Here is a 21,046-nt window from a genome sequence, read left to right as displayed (position 1 = left end):
AAAAAACTAGTTTGTGGACTTCAGTATATATTTTCTCCCTCCCAGATGGGTCACCAGAATGGTTGGAATTGCACAGCGGTAAAAATTCCCAGTCATGACCACATCTCATCACCTTGAGCTGCAAAGTTTTTTTTAAAAAAATTGCCACCTAAATTTTGTTTCACAAGCAAATACGCTGGAGAATTACTGTACTTGAGGGATTTCATTTATGGAATTGGGAGCTTCCAGTCTAGTTAAGAAACAACTGTAAATAAGGCAAGTGGTGTGGTACACATAGTTAGCATCCCATTTCCATAAAGAAAAAAAGTACACCAAACTTGGTATTCTTAGCTCAGAGATGAAGACTTGAGTAAGTTATGATGTGGTGCACAATTGGTGTCACATTGTTTGAAATCAGGGCTAGAGTTGATTTTTATATTGTGCCCAATTAGTCTGTTTTGATCATAGAAACCAGGAGAAGCAACTGATTTTAGTAAAGCACTATGTAAAAAAAAACACCAGAATGAAATGGAAACCTACGGGTAACATATTGATTTTAGTTACATACCAGACACAGATTTCCTGCAATGTATATGAAGGATGTCAATTAGCTAAGTTGAACTGGAAGGGCACGATATCATCTTTTAGCTCCAACAGATGTGTTTTAATGTTCCTCCAATGACAAAAGAAAGTGAAATTTTCCCGAAGTGACATTTTATCTGGTGCAAACCTTTAGATGTACAGTAATCATTTGCAATTCCTAGAATAAAACTAAATTTCAATACACTTGGGTTCAACAACTGCACAGTTGTGATTCCAGACAAGTCACTGATGGCAACACTTCAGCAATCAAAACCCCAGTACAAAAATGGCACGTTTTGAAAAAGCAACATTACGTCCAATAGTTAGCCAATGGAAGGGGTTTAAATTTCACTGACCAAAAAACTATCCGAAGAGATAGATTTCAAGTTATCCGCTTACATTTATAAGACTGCTCACAGTTTGGTACATACAAGTTGGTTAGTTAATGAAGTTAAAGAAACCATAATCACGGTAGAGGGAAGGTTGCTTCAGAATGAATCAATACGAAAATATGGCTTGTAAATTCAACTCTACATAGAGTTGATGGCCAGTTCAAAAAATTATTGAAACCTTTGACTGTGCTCTAAAGTCACTTCAATGTTTTTTCAACTCTTGACAGTTCACCGTGAACAAGCAGGAAGTCTTCAGTCTTACACCAAATTGACTTCCAGTGTCTATTGGTCACTAGCGCAACGTTTGGAGTGCAGGGCATTCCACTACTTTAAACGAATTTACACGAACAACTCAATTCAGGCTCAGTGTCTGAGATGAGAAAAGCTACGTTCTCTCCTCCAAACTCAGACTGCAAACACAGCCACCAGAAACAGTGTGCAGCAGACTTTACACTCCCTTTTTTTTTTGCAGAAAAGTGACTTCTTTTCCTCCCTTTATTTTCTTCTATAAAAAACAAATTTCAAGTGTCTAAACTGGGCAAGAATTTTTTTTTTTTAGTTGGATGCAGGCCCACTCTTCGGAACAGTCTGACTCCTTCAGGCCTCTGAAGTAGAAGGGGGCAAAAGCTGAAACAGAACGTTCATCTGACAATGTTTTACATTAAGCATAACAAGCTGAGTAGTAAATGAATCTGGATTTTTTTTTTGCTCAAAGGCTGAGGCTGTCTTGCTCTGATAAGAGTACTTGGCCATCCCACCATAACATTCTTGCAGTGGGACTGTCAGGGAGGTCTTGACTGGGGAGTATTGTTTGTTTGTTTACCTATCAGGTGTAAACTTCCAGGCACTCAGTTCATTTTGGGCTTGTTCCAGTTTGTCTTTTGTCTGTTCCAGTTCAGTCTTCATTTTAAGGAAAAACAAGTTAATGGCAGGATCAACCAACGTGGATCGAAGTTGAGCAGCACTCGGCAGTTGAACTTGCTTGAGGTACTGGATCTGGTTCTGGTGGAAGCAAAAGTTATACGGTCACCAAAGAGGCATCATCTTATTGCACATTTGACAATACTGACACATCAATGTACAGGATGTTAATACCATTCCTTTGTCTCTTCAATGCCATCTTATACAAACTACTAGCGTGCCTTCTTACGAAGTTTTATCTCCTCCCCCCCGCCCCCCCCCCGGCTAAATGTTCCATCCCCTCTCCGCAGCAACTAAGCCAAGTTACGACTGAGCAGGCTTCAGAAGCAGAGTGCTTTGTGACAGTGGCCATGCTTTGCCATCCAACAGACTATTTTCACATGCATTGGAGAAGTGAAAAGGGACTGGAACCAAAGCATGGCTACCTGACCCGAACCCGACCAGACCCGACGACATGTGTTTCAGCTTTTGCCCCCTTCTACTTCAGAGGCCTGAAGGAGTCAAGACTCTTCCGGGTCCGGCATTCAGGCTCAGGGCGGGTCGGGCTGGACCCAGACACAGTGCTGCCTTGCTGAGGAAGGGAACTTCTGCACGATTCTTCAGTAATAGCCTGCTGCCAGAACAGAGGATCACAACATTTGGACAAGATTTGTTTGATATAATGAACTTTATTACGGGAGTTGGGTCGGGCGCGGGAAAAAAGAAAATCAAAAGGGTCGGGTTTCAATTTCATATCTGAACAGGCCTTTAAGGGGAACAACATAGAAAATAGGAGCAGGAGTAGGCCATTCGAGCCTGCTCCGCCATTCATTATGATCATGGCTGATCATCCAACTCAGTAACCTGTTCCCACTTTCGCCCCATACCCTTTGATCCCTTTAGACCCAAGAGCTATATCTAACTCCTTCTTGAAAACATACAAGAGTTGCAACAGAGCTCAGTCCAGTCTTGCATTATCTCACATCCATATACATAGGCCTTGGTCTGTAAAGCTCAGTATTACACCACACTGCATGTTTACCCATTGAACCATCATGGGCGCACAAAATGCTTACATTAGAACCATAACTCAAATCAGTGCACTACATGTAGCAGTTATATGGCTGCAACAATCAAGGACATGGAAAAAAACATATGCACACACACACATATGGAGATGTTCAAATAATTTATGTAGTTAACAGGAATTCAGCATTTCTCCCCATGGGATTGTTCAGTCTTCTCAATAGAAATGAGATGCTGTGGGTCGTGATAATTCTTGATTGGCTGGGAAATGAGTTAAGCAGAAAGCGAGACAAGATTATGAGAGAGATACATGTATAGTACAATGGGCACTGCACATGACCATCTGATAGATATTAATTATAGAGTTCATTCAAATGCCTGCAGTCCACCATACAAATCTTAAAAGAGCAGACAAGAAATTTTCACTTGACAGGAGAGACAGGTTGCATAGAATCAGCTCCTTTCACCATATAGAATAAAAATGGCTACATCTTGTACTTTGGCCAACAGCTTCCAGGCTGAAAATGACCCCCATGGTTACTGAAAGCCAGCTGCTGACTTTTGATCTTTGGATGGTCTACACCAAAGTCTCAGTTGCTATATTTGTTAGGCACTTGTGCATGCACAAACCAGTGAAGATAAGTAACTATTAACTGATTTTATGTGGTTATTTTCACATCTCTAATTTTCTTTAAAAGAGATTGTGTTTTCCTGAGTGATAGTAGGTCTGATGTATCCTTAAATGAAATGAGGGGACTAATAAGTGGATTATTAGAAATGCAAGAATGAATTATGGGAACATATCGAGTATTCTGCTTGAATTATGTTCACATAAGTAGTCCACTCTATCAAGGACATAAAAATCATGTAACCAGTTATACTGGCTTTAATACTTCATTTAAGTTTAGTCTCAGGCTCCACATAAGCTAAAGCCCAATTTCTATTACAGTTTAACTTTACAGCAACAGAAACAGAGGGTATTCATATTTGATTCTTCATCTCCGTGGTCATTTCGGAAACCATTTTCTTCTAAATGCACTCCTGCAAATATATCTTTGGACTCACTACTCAACTAAGTTGCACACGTGTGGGTTTAATCCAGATCAGCTCCAGGACAACATAAAAACAAAAGTTTTCGGTTGCTTTGGCAATGATGGTGAAATTGGAGAAAACTTCTAGCTCCATTTGATATCGACTTTTTAAAAAAAAGTTTATACCCAGCTCAGCAGTCTGATCCTGCAATGATTCAAGCAGATCTTCCAGTACAAACACTGCTGTCAATAAGGACAAAGTAGCCACTGAACTAAAAGCATCTGTTCCACGTGTCTTGCTTTTAGATGAATCTTGCCTGGATTCAAAGCAGTGATGGTTATGATAAATAATGCCATTGGCACTCAAGCAGTTTACTGTGATGTTCATGCCCCATTTCAAAAGCATCCACTGGCAACCTTTGGACTGTGGTTCCCATACAACATTATGCTAGCCAATGTAGCATATATAAAACATACAAGCTTTTGTTTGGCCAGTTTATTGTTGATATTACCAAGCCAGATATCAAGCAAAGCAGCCCAGCGACAATATTAAATACCAGATAATCCAAAGATAATTCTAGAGATTGTTTTGGTCAAAATCACAGACAATACATTTTCTTTAAGACTTCACAACCTTTTAATATGCATTACAACACTTCCTACTTTGTCAGTTAGACATTGCGACTGTGATGCAAAGGCCATTTGCAGAGCAATGCTGGTTCAATCGCAAGAGCTATGAACAAGTCAACTTTTGTTATGTATGGCACTTCTCTTGATTGCTTACAAGATGCAAATCCCAGATCCAGTATCATACATCTTCAATTAAGATCCAATATTATGAGTGCATTGTACTCAAAGAGCAAACTACATATGATGGTTTAACTAAATAAATCAGGGAAGTCGTCAAACTAACTAGTCACACTTTATTTGTTCAGCCTGAGGTAGTTATTCATGTTTTCTATACTGCGTTATATAACATTAGAAGAGCAATGCATTTCCAGAATATTCGGCACATCTTTAAATTGACTATACTGAACTTCTTTCAGATATAGGAAGAAGCAACTAGGTTTGGAAAGAATGACGATCAGATTCACATATCCTGTTAATGAGCCAGCCATTTTTCACAAGCTTAACTGATCAGAAATGTGTATAGTAACAATGAGGAAAGAAACTAATGCAGAGACAGTTATCCCAATATTGGAATCATTCAACAAGACTGATGAGTTGCCATATTCCTACGAGAAATTGATACCAGAATTATAAATGTCACCATTTCTGGTTAAGCACTGAAAACAAAAGCACAAGATCCCTGCATGGATTCACTCACTGTACGTTTGAGTTAGGGATGTGGAGAAAGATAATTTTATTCTGAAAAGTCAGGCAACAACTGAAGTTTAAGCATCAGCGATTTAAAGTGTTTACAACAAAATACTCAAGTTTTGATAGTGTTGTTGTGGAGTTCACGAGGCATCTCAAAAATTACATCAAATCCATAGACAAGAACTAATAGCACATCAAAAGTTAACTCTGTTCTGTTAACTATTTAAATATGCCAGGTTTCACACTCAAATCAATCCACATTTTTAAAAATTTGTTCATGGCATGTGGGTGTCACCGGCTAGGCCAGCATTTATTGCTGATCCCTAATTGCCCATGAGAAGGTAGTGGTGAACTGCATCCTTGAATTGCTACAATCCTTGGGGTGTAAGTACACCAACAGTGCTCTTCGGAAGGGAGTTCCAGGGTTTTGACCCAGCGATAGTGAAGGGACAGCGACATAGTTCCAAGTCAGGATGGTGCATGGCTTGGAGGGTAACTTGCAGCTGGTGGTGCTCCCATGCACCTGCTGCCCTTGTCCTTCTAGGTGGTAGAGGTCATGGGTTTGAAAGGTGCTGTCGAAAGAGCCTTGGTGAGTTGCTGCAGTGCATCTTGGAGATAGTACACACTGCTGCCACTGTGCATTGGGGGTGGACAGTGAATGTTGAAGGTGATGAATGGGGTGCCAATCAAGCAGGCTGCTTTGTCCTGGACAGTGTTGAGCTTCTTGAGTGTTATTGGAGCTGGCAAGTGGACAGTATTCCATCACAATCCTTACTTGTGCCTTGTAGATGGTGGACAGGCATTGGGGAGACAGGTGATGATTTACTCACCACAGAATTCCTAGCCTCTGACCTGCTCTTGTAGCCAAGCATTCACGCAGCTGGGCGAATTCAGTTTTTGGTCAATGGTAAACCCCAGGATGTTGATAGTGGGGGATTCAGTGATGGTAATAGGAACATAGGAGCAGGAGTAGGCCATTCAGCCCATTGAGCTTGCCCCACCATTCAATACGATATGGCTGATCATCCACTTCAATGCCTTTTTCCCCACACTATCCTCATATCCCTTTATATCACTGGTATTTAGAAATCTGTCATATTCTGCTTGAAACATACTCAATGACTGAGCTTCCACAGCCCTCTGGGGTAGAGAATTCCAAAGATTCACAACCCTCTGAGTAAAGAAACTTCTCATCTCTGTCCTAAGTGGCTTCCCCCTTATTTTGAAATTGTGTACCCTGGTTCTCGACTCCCCAACCAGGGGAAACATCTTAGCTGCATCTACCCTGTCCAACCCTTTAAGTATTTTCAATGAGATCACCTCTCATTCTTCGAATACAGGCCCAGTTTCCCCAATCTCTCTTCATAGGACAGTCCTGCCATCCCTGGAACAAGTCTGGTAATGCCCTTGAACATCAAGGGGAGATGGTTAGATTCTCTTGTTTGAGATGGTCATTGCCTGGATCTACACATTACACTTCTCAAATGTAGTTGCTAATTCATTGTTTGCCAAACTAACTCCTTTAATAAATCAACAATGCATGCTAGATTTATACTAAATCTCAAATTGTTTTTAAAAATCAGAAATCTACAAAAATGGATAATTTATCATGTTTATGAGCATGTATAAGCACTGCAGGAAACCAAATCGATGAGTGAAGTGTGGAAACAGCTTCACAAGAAGTAACTGCAGTGTAGGAATGATATACAACAAACAGAAAATGCTGGAAATACTCAGAAGAGGTAACATCTCAGGTCGAGGACCTTTCAGATGATGACTTGGAATGTTAACGGTTTCTCTCTCCACAGATGTTGTCAAATCTGCTTAGTATTTCCAACATTTTCTGTTTTTATTTTAAATTGCTAGCAACCGCAGTATTTTGCTTTTGTATTAATATAAAGTGCCGATCAACGATTTCAAAAGGAAACTGGATGAGTGCTTGAGAGAAATAAACTTTTGCAGGGCTACGGGGATAGAATGGGGGGAATGGGACATCATGCCAGCTTTCGCTAGAGCAATGCAGGGACTCGACGGGCTGAACAGCCGCCTTATGTGCCATAATGACTATGTGCAAGTGGGCAGTAAAGTGGGCACAGTGGCGCAGTGTTTAGCACCGCAGCCTCACAGCTCCAGCGACCTGGGTTCAGTTCTGGGTACTGCCTGTGCGGAGTTTGCAAGTTCTCCCTGTGTCTGCGTGGGTTTCCTCCGGGTGCTCCGGTTTCCTCCCACCTCCAAAAGACTTGCAGGTTGATAGGTAAATTGGCCATTGTAAATTGCCCCTAGTGTAGGTAAGTGGTAGGAGAATGGTGGGGATGTGGTAGAGAATATGGGATTAATGTCGGATTAGTATAAATGGGTGGTTGTTGGTCGGCACAGACTCGGTGGGCCGAAGGGCCTGTTTCAGTGCTGTATCTCTAAATAAATAAAAAAAATGAATAAATAAATATCACACCACCGGAGTGGAACAAAGCAATCCATATCGGGAACATGACAGCATGTTGTTGCTGCTGTACCCAAAGCATGTGGGGAAATCGTTTGGAAGGAGTCATATGGGACTATGTATAAGATAACTCGTCAACTACTTTCTTTTTTAGTCTTGTAAGGAGTATATACGATGCAGAGCTACTGCATGCTGTGGTACTGTGCCATTTGTCAAATCACTGCCCTGTGCTGACTTAAACTTATCTTGTGGCGATAGCAGGTCACTATGGGGAACAGAGAGGAAGATTAATGGAGGCAGGTCCCCGGCTACTGATTGGTATTCAATAACCACATGTACAAACTGGATGTGATGCCCGGTGTGGAGCAGAGAGTAACATTTCAAAATTTGCTGACGATACCAAACTTGGAGGAGTGGCAACCGTGAGGATGATACAAATTGACAATAGGACACAGATAGGCTACCAGAATCGACAGGCAAACGGCAAATGGAATGTAAAGCAGAGAAGTGTGAAGTGATGCATTTTGGCAGCAGGGATGGGGAGAGGCAATATAGACTTAATGGCACAGTTCTGAAGAGTGTGCAGGGACCTGGGGGCAGCATGTGCATAAATCTTTGAAGGTGGTAGGACATACTGAGAGTCGTCAGCAAAGCATATGGGATCTTGGGGCTCGTAAATAGAAATTGGAGTACAAAAGCAGGGAAGTTATGCTGAACATTTATAAAGCTCTGGTTAAACCACAACTATAGTATTCCTTCTACTTTCAGTCACCACACTTAAGGGTATGAGGGTCCTTGAGAGGGTGCAGACAAGATTTACCAGAATAGTTCCAGGGATAAGGGAATTTAGCTACAAGCTTAAGTTGGAGAAGCTGGGATTGTTCTTATTGGAACAAAGGAGATTATGGGGAGATTTGATAGAAGTGCACAAGATTATGACAGGTTTGGATAGGGCAGACCAAGAGAAACTGTTCCATTAGCTGATGGTACAAGGTCTTCTTTGGCCTCCTTGTCTCGGGAGACAATGGGACCACCCCCTGGAGGTGGTCAGGGGTTTGTGGAGCAGCAACTGGTCTAGGGGACACAGATTGAAGACTTTGGGCAAGAGATGTAGAAGGGAAGTGAAGAAGTGAAGTCATTTTTATAAATGACCTGGATGAGGGTGTAGAAGGGTGGGTTAGTAAATTTGCGGATGACACGAAGGTCGGTGGAGTTGTGGATAGTGCCGAAGGATGTTGTAGGGTACAGAGGGACATAAATAGGCTGCAGAGCTGGGCTGAGAGATGGCAAATGGAGTTTAATGCGGAAAAGTGTGAGGTGATTCACTTTGGAAGGAGTAACAGGAATGCAGAGTACTGGGCTAATGGGAAGATTCTTGGTAGTGTAGATGAACAGAGAGATCTTGGTGTCCAGGTACATAAATCCCTGAAAGTTGCTACCCAGGTTAATAGGGCTGTTAAGAAGGCATATGGTGTGTTAGCTTTTATTAGTAGGGGGATCGAGTTTCGGAGCCACGAAGTCATGCTGCAGCTGTACAAAACTCTGGTGAGGCCGCACCTGGAGTATTGCGTGCAGTTCTGGTCACCGCATTATAGGAAGGATGTGGAAGCTTTGGAAAGGGTGCAGAGGAGATTTACTAGGATGTTGCCTGGTATGGAGGGAAGGTCTTACGAGGAAAGGCTGAGGGACTTGAGGTTGTTTTCGTTGGAGAGAAGGAGGAGGAGAGGTGACTTAATAGAGACATATAAGATAATCAGAGGGTTAGATAGGGTGGATAGTGAGAGTCTTTTTCCTCGGATGGTGATGGCAAACACGAGGGGACATAGCTTTAAGTTGAGGGGTGATAGATATAGGACAGATGTCAGAGGTAGTTTCTTTACTCAGAGAGTAGTAGGGGCGTGGAACGCCCTGCCTGCAACAGTGGTAGACTCGCCAACTTTAAGGGCATTTAAGTGGTCATTGGATAGACATATGGATGAAAATGGAATAGTGTAGGTCAGATGGTTTCACAGGTCGGCGCAACATCGAGGGCCGAAGGGCCTGTACTGCGCTGTAATATTCTAATGTAAAAAAAAACAAACTTTTTTTTTTTAACGCTGTGAGCAGTAATGACCTGGAACTCGCTGACTATGAGGGTTGTTGAAGCCGGGACAATGATTTTAAAAGGAAATAATCTTGAAGGGCTATGGGGATAAAGCGGGGAAATGGAGCTGACTCGATTGCTCTATGGAGCGCCGACATAGACTCCTTGTGTACTATAAATGACTCTGACTCTTAAATATTCAAAGTCCAATGTCCAGAGCTACATGGGCAAATTATTATAGGACTGTGGCCCTCAAAAGAACGGTACGCCAACATTAACTACCATCTTCAAGATGAGCTGTGTGGGTGACCAGGGCTGGGGAAACCATTACAAAAGTAGTCTAAGGTGTTAAGAAAAAAGGCTGAACCAAAAAAGGGTAATTGGGTCTCGTAAGAAGCAAATTTTTCCCTGCAGTTTTTCAAGATCTCTTTAGAGAGTTGGTCAACTAGTAATGTGAACTAGTGTTGTCTGGCAGAGAGTCTACTGCAGTTATAATACTGATGTAGATTTCTTTCCTTTATTTGTCATGGAAGGTGGGTGTCTTATACAGAAACTTGCATGAATTGTTTTCATTTACATAGTGCCATTACCATATCAACATATCCTAAAGTGCAGCACAGTGAATTATTTTCAACTCTATGTAAGCAAACTGGGGGACAATTTTTTTGTGCCAACATGAATAGCCAGCTAACTTTTTATGTTGGAGGAATTTGTTGAGCAAGGAATGCTCCGTTTCAAATACTGCCACGGATTATTTATTTTCAGAATAGAGAGAACAATGGCTTAGCTACCCATTCAAAGGATGGCAATTTCATCAGTGCAGCACTCTCCCATTATACCAATATCATGGAGGTATGGACTGGATTCAGAAGAGGGTGTATGATGCCTGTCAGCTGAATTCTTTAAGTGAGGGCCAGGCTAAATATGATAAATTGAGAAGGGAGGTGAAGAGGAAAAGAAGACTGGCAAAGAGAGAATGAGAATAAAATGGCAGTCAACATAAAAGGGAACCCAAAAATCTTCTACCAGCATGTAAACAGAAAGCAGGTAGTAAGAGGTGGTGTGGGCCGTATTAGGCACAAAGAGGGTGATATATGCTTAGAGGCACAGGACAAGGCTAGAATACTTGATAAGTGCTTTGTATCAGCGTTTACGAAGGAAGAGGAATCTGACAAAATATCGGTAGAAGTGGAGAGAGTAGAAGCAATGGATAGGGCTAAAATTGAGTGGAGGTGGTACTGGAAAGGCTGCTATGCTTAGGGTAGATAAGTCACCCAGTCCACATGGCTTGCATCCCAGGTTGCTAAAGCAAGTGGAGGTGGAGATAGTGGAAGGGCTTACCATAATCTTCCATTCTCCCTAGATAGGGGGAGGTGTCAGAGGATTGGAGAGTGGCAAATGTGACATCCTTACTCAGGAAAGGGTGTAATGACAATCCTAGCAACTACAGGCCAGTCAGTTTATCAGTGGTGGGTAATGTTTTAGAAACAATAATCGCCGGGGGGGGGGGGGGGGGGGGGGGGAAAGAGAAAGAGGGAAATCAATGGGCACTTGGAGAGGTTTGAGTTAATTAAGGATAGCAAGCACAGATTTGTAAAAGGCAGATCATGCTTGACTAATCTAATTGAATTTTTGATGAAGTAACAGAGAAGGTTGATGATGGGAATGAGGTGGATGCTGTCTATATGGATAAGAAAGTGTTTCACAAAGTACCACATAAAAGGCTGGTTAACAAAATTGAGGCTCTTGGAATAGGAGGGTCAGCATCCAGTTGGATAAAAAAATCGGCTCAAAGACAGAAAACAGCGAGTTGCGGTAAATTTTTCCGACTGGAGGATGGTAGATAGCGGCGTTCCCCAAGGGTCAGTGCTAGGATCACTGCCTTTTCTGCTATATATAAATGACTTGATCTCAATAGAGTACAATTCCAAAATTTGCCCCCGATACCGAATTTGGAGGTGTGGCAAACAGCGAGGATGATACAAACTGCATGCAACAGGACAGATAGGCTGGCTGAATGGGCAGACAAGTGGCAAATGGAATTTAATACTGACAAGTGAGAGGTGATGCACTTTGGCAGAAGGGACAGGGTGAGGCAATATGGACTTAATGGCACAGTTTTAAAGAATGTGCAGGAACAGAGGGACCTAGGGGGCTCATGTACATCGATCTTTAAAGATGGGACATATGGGGAGTGTGGTTCGAAAAGCATGTGGGATCTTGGGCTTTATAAACAGAGGCACAGAGTACAAATGCAAGTTATGCTGAACCTTTTTAAGCTCTGGTTAGGCCACAACTAGAGCAACTGCATCCAGTTCTGGTCACCACACTTTAGGAAAGATGTGAGGGCTGAGAAGGTGCAGAGCAAGTTTACTAGAATGGTTCCAGGTTTGGGGAATTTTGCTTACAAGGTTAGGTTGGAAAAGCTGGGGTTGTTCTCCCTGGAGCAAAGCAGATTGAAGAGAGATTAGAGCGAAGTGCACAGGATTATGACAGGCTTAGATAAGTTAGACAAGGAAAAGCTGTTCCCATTAACTGATGGTACAAGGATTACGGGGGACAGATTTAAGGTTTTGGGCAACAGATGCAGGGGGAATGTGAGAAAGAATTTTTTTTATGCAGCGAGTGGTAATGACCTGGAACTTGCTGCCCACGAGGGTGGTAGAAGTGGAGACAATCAATGATTTCAAAAGAAAACCGAATGGGCACTTGAAGGAAATAAACTTGTGGGGCTACAGGGATCGAGAGGGGCCAACTGGATCGCTTCGTGGAGAGCTGGCACGGACTTGATGGGGCTAATGGCCTCCTTCTATGCCCCAAATACTCTGACACTCCACTAGCCATAGCTAATCTAAACACCATAGCTTAGATTTGCTCATCAATGCTATTTAAATCCAATTTAAAATGAATGAGTTAGCGCCAATCAGAAAAAATCAAGGCTTGTGAATTTTAGAATTCTTAAGCACATCAGTGTGAAAACTCCATGAAGGGCAGTTAGATTATTAGCAGCTTCATGGTCAGCAACAGGGATCTGGACATTAGATCTCACCGAAGGTTCAACGATCTGTGAACACTGACTTACATAAAAATATTGAAAATAGGAGCAGGAGTAGGCCCTTTGAGCCTGCTCCGCCATTCATTATGATCATGGCTGATCATCCAACTCAGTAACCTGTTCCCACTTTTTCCCCACACCCTTTGACCCCTTTATCCAACTCCTTCTTGAAAACATACATTGTTTTGGCCTCAACTGCTTTCTGTGGTAGCGAATTCCACAGGTTAACCACTCTCTGGGTGAAGAAATTTCTCCTCATCTCAGTCCTGAAAGGTTTACCCCGTATCCTCAGACTATGACCCCTGGTTCTGGACTCTCCCACCATTGGGAACATCCTTCCTGCATCTACCCTGTCAGGTCCTGTTAGAATTTTATGGGTTTCTATGAGATCCCCCCCCCTCACTGTGGGTGGCACAGTGGTGCAGTGGTTAGCACCGCAGCCTCACAGCTCCAGTGACCCGGGTTCAATTCTGAGTACTGCCTGTGTGGAGTTTGCAAGTTCTCCCTGTGTCTGCGTGGGTTTCCTCCGGGTGCTCCGGTTTCCTCCCACATGCCAAAGACTTGCAGGTTGATAGGTAAATTGGCCATTATAAATTGCCCCTAGTATAGGTAGGTGGTAGGGAAATATCGGGACAGGTGGGGATGTGGTATATGGAATTAGTGTAGGGTTAGTATAAATGGGTGGTTGATGGGCGGCACAGACTCGGTGGGCTGAAGGGCCTGTTTCAGTGCTGTATCTCTAAACACTCTTCTGAACTCCAGCGAATATAATCCTAACTGACTCAATCTCTCCGCATACGTCAGACCTACCATCCCAGGACTCAGTCTGCTAAACCTTCGCTGCACTCCCTCTATTGCAAGAACATCCTTCCTCAGATAAGGAGACCAAAACTGCACACAAAATTCCAGGTGTGGCCTCACCAAGGCCCTGTATAATTGCAGCAAGACATTCCTGCTCCTGGACTTGAATCTTCTTGCTCAGAAGGCCAACATACCATTTGCCTTTTTTACCACCTGTTGCACCTGCATGCTTACCTTCAGCGATTGGTGTACAAGAACACCCAGGTCTTGTTGCATATTCCCCCCTCTCAGTTTATAGCCGTTCAGATAATAATCTGCCTTCCTGTTTTTGCTACCCAAGTGGATAACCTCACACATTATATTGCATCTGCCATGCATTTGCCCACTCAACTTGTCCAAATCACCCTGAAGCCTCTCCGCATCCTCCTCACAACTCACCCTCCGACCCAGTACTGCAAGTTTGGAGATATTACATTTAGTTCCCTCATCTAAATCATTAATATATATTGTGAATAGCTGGAATCCCAGCACCGATCCCTGCGGTACCCCACTAGTCACTGCCTGCCATTCGGAAAAAGACCCATTTACCCCTACTCTTTGTTTCCTGTCTGCCAACCAATTTTCTATCCATTGCAATACACTACCCCCAATCCCATGCACTTTAATTTTACCAGCAAAAAATCATGTAAAATCTCCACATGGTTATAGGACAGACTAAAAGCATTGATGTACTAAATTAAAAATGGCAATTATTCAATCTGAACTATAGTCTGCAGGTATATTGGTGTTAACCTGATTTGTCAGCAGCAAGCAGATAACAAAAAACATAGCCAGAGACTTTTTCCCAGGGTGGAAAGGGCTATCACCAGGGGGCATAATTTTAAGGTGATTGGAGGAAGGTTTCGGGGAGATGTCAGAGGTAGGTTCTTTACACAGAGAGTGGTGGGTGCGTGGAATGCGCTGCCAGCGGTGGTAGTAGAAGCAGATACATAAGGGGCATTTAAGCGACTCTTGGATAGGTATATGGATGATAGTAGAATGAAGGGTAGGTAGTTAGTTTGATCTTAGAGTAGGTTAAAGGGTCGGCACAACATCGTGGGCTGAAGGGCCTGTACTGTTCTATGTTCTAAATGTAGTAAATAGAAAGGGAGTAGCAGACCTCAGAAGGACATAGACTGAAGAAATGAGGACACAACTGGCAGATGAAATTTAATGCAAAGGTGTGAAATGATGCATTGTGGAAGGAAAAATAAGATTTAATTTAAATTAAATGATACAATTTTAAAAGGGTGCAGGAACTGAGATTCCTGGGCGCTCAAATACACAAATCTTTGAAGGTAGCACAGAGTTAAATGTAGGGAGCATGATTAAAAAGTTTGCAGCCGATACAAAAACTGGCTGTGTGGTTGGTAGTCAGGAAGAAAGCCGAAGACCACATAAAGATATCAAATGGACTAGTCAGGTGGACAGAAATGTGGCAAACGGAATTCAATCCAGAAATATGTGAGGTAATGCACCTGGGAAGGGCAAACAAGGCAAGGGAATACAATAAATGGTAGGATATTGAGAAATGTAGAGGAACAGAGGGACCGTAATGTGCATGTCCACAGATCCCTGAAGGTAGCACGTCAGGTGGTTGAGGCAGCATATTGGATACTTTCCTTTTTTAGCCAAGGCAGTGAGTATAGGAACAGGGAGGCTATGGCAGAACTGTATAAAACACTAGATAGGCCACAGGCAGAGTACTGCAAGCAGTTCCGTTCACTGCGTTATATAGGAAGGATGTCATTGCATAGCGGATACAGAGGAGATTTACAAGGATGTTGCTTGGAATGGAGTATTTTGGTTATAAGGAAAGCCTTTAAAAAGTTGGAAAAAAACTTGTAAGTTTCTGAAATGGAGATAAAGAAAAATTATAGTTTCTGTTACAGGTTGTCTTATTAAAGAACTAGAACAGAGTAATTAAAGAAGCTTCGTTAGTGCAGACCAATGTCTAATAATAAATTAAAAAGGGTCCAATGCAATAGCAAATACTTACAGTACACTCCTGCATTTCCTGTTCCTTGGTAGCTAGCCTCATAACAAGGATGTTCTCCCTTCGAGCTGACTCATGTTGCTGCTGTTTCAGCTTCTCTTCAGACTCTCTTAACCCACTCACATCATTTGCTGTGGTAACATGGAGGTGAAAACAAATACACAACGTTAACAAATCTTTGCCCATGATGTGATTTTCTATATGAGCTCATTCTAAATGTTATTTTAGCTGGCATGATTACATTTTTCACATTTGGTTCTGTCACATACAACACACCAATGCAGGCACTGAAAATTCAGACTTTTCACTACTCTATCCAGTCAAGATAAAACTGGCATGAGCTTAATCTATATGTCCATTTTGTTGTGGCCTTGGATTTAACTAGATTCGGATGTAGTTTCTGAAAGCAGTACCTCCAATTTAGATATTTTTAACATAAAAGTCACTGTACACAAATTTTCATACAGTTTTTAATGACCTGGAAACACAAGGCATGGCTTTGATTCTTACTATTCAATGACAATATGATTCAACGTATGGTTATAGCAAGGTAGATACCAGTTTTACTTGGGGTTGATGAATGAAATGGGCAAATGCAACAAGCAAATTCAGCCTCCGATGGAAGCTTAAAGATGAAATTTGAAAAACTACAATAGATTGTCCTCAAAACTGCCACTAAGGCAAAAATACCAAACCATGTGCAAAACCATAAAGGACTTATGGCATCAAACAAATGGAATATGGAGATCAGAACTGTACACAATTCTCCAAATGTGGTCTAATCAAAGCTTATAGTTTAACTAGTTGAAATTTCAATCGGGATAAGTATAGCAGTAAGTGAATTCATAAGAGTATTAGGACATAAAAGAGGGAAGAGAGTTTTTTGGTTTTATAAAATAAAGATTATGGATAGGCAGCTGAGACCTGTTGCTTGCAATTCCTGCACCATGTGGGAACTTCAGGTCATTTCACATGTTGTGGGGAACCATGTGTGTAGAAAGCATCTCCAGCTGCTTGAGCTCAGGTTTCCGACTTGAGGAGCAGCTGCACTCACAGCAGAGCATCAAGGAGGACGAGTTTCCTGGATCATACGTTTCAGGAAGTGGTCACCCCACAGGCAGAGAGAGTTCAACAGAATAATAGGTGGGTGGTCAACTGGAAGAGTAGCAAGAAGCAGGAAATGCAGAACTCTTTGGCGTGTGTGCCACTCTCCAACCAGTACTCACCTTTGGAGACCTTGAAGGAAGGCAATCCAAACCATGGCACCAATGGGCAAGGGACTGCAAGCAGGGAACAGCAAAGCGTAAAAATGTAGTTGTTATAAGGGATTCCATAGTTAGGGGGACAGACAGGCATTTCTGGAAGCATCATTGTGGTGCCAGGATAAAGGACTTCATGGAGACAGTGCAGAATATTCTTCAGGGGGAAGGCAGCAAGTCAGAAGTTGTGGTACATGTCAGTACCAACGACAAAGAGAGAGCAGGTATTGAGGTTTTTGGTCTTTTTTCAGGATTTTCAGGAGCTACGGAAGTTGTTAAAAAAGCAGGACCTTGAAGATAGTAATCTCTGGATTACTCTCAGTGTCACATGCTACTGAGGAAGATACGGAGAAACAATGAGGAGCTTGAGGCATGGTGCAGGAGGGAGGGCTTCAGATTCTCAGCACATTGGGAGGGTAGCAGGCACCTATTCAATATGGACAGCTCGCACCTCAACAGGAATGGGACCAATGCCCTTGTGCGGAGATTCACTACTGTGGTTGGGGATGGGCACCAGGTAACAGAGGCAGGAGAGGAATAAGGCTCATAAAAGAGAGTGTGTGCTGGAAAGCACGAGAGAAAGTAGTAGACAGGAACACACCAAGATGGACTACAAGGAATACAAAGACAGGTTTACAATGCACAATACACAGTGTGGTGAATAAGGCTGGTGAGCTACAAGCACAAGTAACTAGCAGTAACAGAAATGTGGCTTAAAAATGCTTAATATTCAGGGATAAGGAGTGTTCAGAAAAGACAGGGAAGGAAATAAAGGGAGGTGGAGTGACAGTATTAATTAGGGAAGACATGTTAGTGTTGGAAAGAGAGGATACCCTTGTGAGGGAGCAGAGACAGAACCATTAGGTTAGAGTTGAGAAGCAAATTGGGCATGATCACACTACTGGGGATTTTCTACAGGTTTCCAAATAGTGTGAGAGATAGAGGAGCAAATCTGCAGGAAAATCAAAAAGATAGAACATAGAACAGTACAGCACAGTACAGGCCCTTCAGCCCACGATGTGCCGAACCTTTAACCTACTCTAAGATCAAACTACCTACATACCCTTCATTCTACTATCATCCATGTACCTATCCAAGAGTCGCTTAAATGCCCCTAATCTATCTACTTCTACTACCACCGCTGGCAGCGCATTCTACGCACCCACCACTCTCTGTGTAAAGAACCTACCTCTGACATCTCCCCGAAACCTTCCTCCAATCACCTTAAAATTATGCCCCCTGGTGATAGCCCTTTCCACCCTGGGAAAAAGTCTCTGGCTATCCACTCTATCTATGCCTCTCATCATCTTGTACCCCTCTATCAAGTCACCTCTCATCCTTCTTCGCTCCAATGAGAAAAGCCCTTGCTCCCTCAATCTTTCTTCGTAGGACATGCCCTCCAGTCCAGGTAGCATCCTGGTAAATCTCCCCTGCACCCTCTCTGAAGCTTCCACATCCTTCCTATAATGAGGCGACCAGAACTGAACACAATATTCCAAGTGTGGTCGAACCAGGGCCTTGTAGAGCTGCAGCATAACCTCGCGGCTCTTAAACGCAATCCCCCTGTTAATGAAAGCCAACACACCATACACCTTAACAACCCTTTCAACTTGGGTGGCAACTTTGAGCGATCTATGGACATGGACCCAAGATCCCTCTGTTCCTCCACACTACCAAGAATCCTGTCTTTAAGCCTGTATTCCGCATTCAAATTCGACCTTCCAAAATGAATCACTTCACACTTTTCCAGGTTGAACTCCATCTGCCACTTTTCAGCCCAGCTCTGCATCCTGTCAATGTCCCATTGCAACCTACAACAGCCCTCCACACTATCCACAACTCCAGCAACCTTCGTGTCATCGGCAAACTTGCTAACCCAGCCTTCCACTTCCTCATCCAAGTCATTTATAAAAATCACAAAGAGCAGAGGTCCCAGAACAGATCCTTGTGGAACTAGTCACCGAGCTCCAGGCTGAATACTTACCATCTACTAACACCCTCGGACTTCTATGGGCCAGCCAATTTTGTATCCAGACAGCCAAATTTCCCTGTACCCCATGCCTCCTTACTTTCTGAATGAGCTTACCATGGGGAACCTTATCAAACGCCTTGCTAAAATCCATATACACCACATCCACTGCTCTTCCTTCATCAATGTGTTTTGTCACATCTTCAAAGAATTCAATAAGGCTTGTGAGGCATGACCTGCCCCTCACAAAGCCATGCTGACTGTCTCTAATCAAACTATGCTTTTCCAAATAATCATAAATCCTGTCTCTCAGAATCCTCTCCAATAATTTGCCCACTACCGACGCAAGACTGACTTGGTCTATAATTCCCAGGGTTATCCCTATTCCCTTTCTTGAACAAGGGAATAACATTTGCCACCCTCCAATCATCTGGTACTAGTCCAGTGGACAGTGAAGACGCAAAGATCATCGCCAAAGGCGCAGCAATCTCCTCCCTCGCTTCCCGTAATATCCTTGGGTATATCCCGTCTGGCCCCGGGGACTTATCTGTCCTCATATCATTCAAAATTTCCAGCACATCCTCCCTCTTAACATCAACCTGTTCGAGCATATCAGCCTGTTCCACGCTGTCCTCACAAACGACCAGGTCCCTCTCACTAGTGAATACTGAAGCAAAGTATTCATTTAGGACCTCCCCTACCTCCTCCAACTCCAGGCACAGGTTCCCTCCACTATCCCTGATCGGCCCTACCCTCACTCTGGCCATCCTCTTGTTCCTCACATAAGTGTAGAACGCCTTGGGATTTTCCTTAATCCTACCCGCCAAGACTTTATCATGTCCCCTTCTAGCTCTCCGAAGTCCATTCTTCAGTTCCTTCCTGGCTACCTTGTAACCCTCGAGAGCCCTGTCTGATCCTTGCTTCCTCAACCTTAAGTAAGGAAGAAGGAATTCTTCCTCTTGACTAGCTGTTCCACATCTCGTCATCCAAGGTTCCTTCACCCTACCATCCCTTCCCTGCCTCATCGGGACAAACCTATCCAGCAGTCGCAGCAAGTGCTCCCTAAACAACCTCCACATTTCTGTCGTGCATTTCCCTGAAAACATCTGTTCCCAATTTATGCTCCCCAGTTCCTGCCTAATAGCATTGTAATTCCCCCTCCCCCAATTAAATATTTTCCCATCCCGTCTGCTCCTGTCCCTCTCCATGACTATAGTAAAGGTCAGGGAGTTGTGATCACTATCACCGAAATGCTCTCCCACCGACAGATCTGCCTCCTGGCCTGGTTCGTTGCCAAGCACCAAGTCCAACATAGTCTCCCCTCTAGTCGGCCTATCTACATATTGAGTCAGGAAACCTTCCTGGACACACCTGACAAAAATTGCTCCATCCAAACTATTTGCACTAAGGAGGTTCCAATTAATATTAGGGAAGTTGAAGTCACCCATGACAACAACCCTGTTACTTCTGCACTTTTCCAAAATCTGCCTCCCAATCTGTTCCTCCATGTCTCTGTTGCTATTGGGGGGTCTATAGAAAACTCCCAACAAAGTGCAAAAACAATAGAGTAGTGATACTGGGGGACTTTAATTATACAAATTTCAATTGGGATAATGTTAAAGGGTATGAAGGGGTGGAATTTAAAAAAAAAATGTGCTTAGAAGAACTTCCTTGACCGGTATGTTCTCAGTCCAACTAGGCAAGAGGTATTGCTGAATCTGCTACTGGAAAATGAGGTGGACCAAGTGCCTGTGGGGGAACATTTGGTTAAGAGTGATCATCGTATCATAAGGTTCAGATTAGTAATGGAGAAGAGCAAGAAGCAAGCTAAAGTAGAATTTATAAATTGGAAGAGGGCCAACTTCAATGGGATGAGAGGGGATCTAGCTAGGGTAATATGGAACCAAAGACTGACACAAAAAGCAGTGACTGAACAACGGATGATCTTTAAGAAAAGATGTTTCAGGTACAGGCTAGGTAGATTCCAATCAGGGCAAAGGCAAGGGAACCTAAGCCAGGCTCCTTGGATAACAAGGGAGATAGAGAATATGATGAAACATAAAAAAGTGTATGATACAAGTCTGGTGAATTCTGCCAGCGAGAACCAGGCGCAATACAATAAGATGAAAGGGGTAGTGAAGAGGAACACAAAACTGGCAAAGACAGAATATCAG

The 21,046-nt window shown here is 43.0% G+C and overlaps 1 protein-coding gene across 8 annotated transcripts in view; it reads right to left on the bottom strand.

Moving 5' to 3' along the window:
• Positions 1 to 21,046, bottom strand: part of wtap (WT1 associated protein) — an 81,306-nt gene that overhangs the window by 13,776 nt on the left and 46,484 nt on the right. For 7 of the 8 annotated variants that reach the window (XM_068044730.1, XM_068044733.1, XM_068044731.1 and 4 more), the window contains 2 exons: positions 15,648 to 15,775; positions 1,777 to 1,955 (listed from right to left, as the gene is read on the bottom strand). In XM_068044730.1, the coding sequence (XP_067900831.1) occupies positions 1,777 to 1,955; positions 15,648 to 15,775 (307 nt within the window). Of the gene's footprint in view, positions 1 to 547; positions 1,956 to 15,647; positions 15,776 to 21,046 lie in introns of all 8 variants that reach the window. The other variant, XR_010976192.1, reaches the window with a different exon arrangement.

The sequence above is a fragment of the Heterodontus francisci genome, chromosome 13 (genome assembly GCF_036365525.1).
Source record: "Heterodontus francisci isolate sHetFra1 chromosome 13, sHetFra1.hap1, whole genome shotgun sequence".
Taxonomy (NCBI): domain Eukaryota; kingdom Metazoa; phylum Chordata; class Chondrichthyes; order Heterodontiformes; family Heterodontidae; genus Heterodontus; species Heterodontus francisci.
This window is presented reverse-complemented; position numbering and strand designations above follow the sequence as displayed.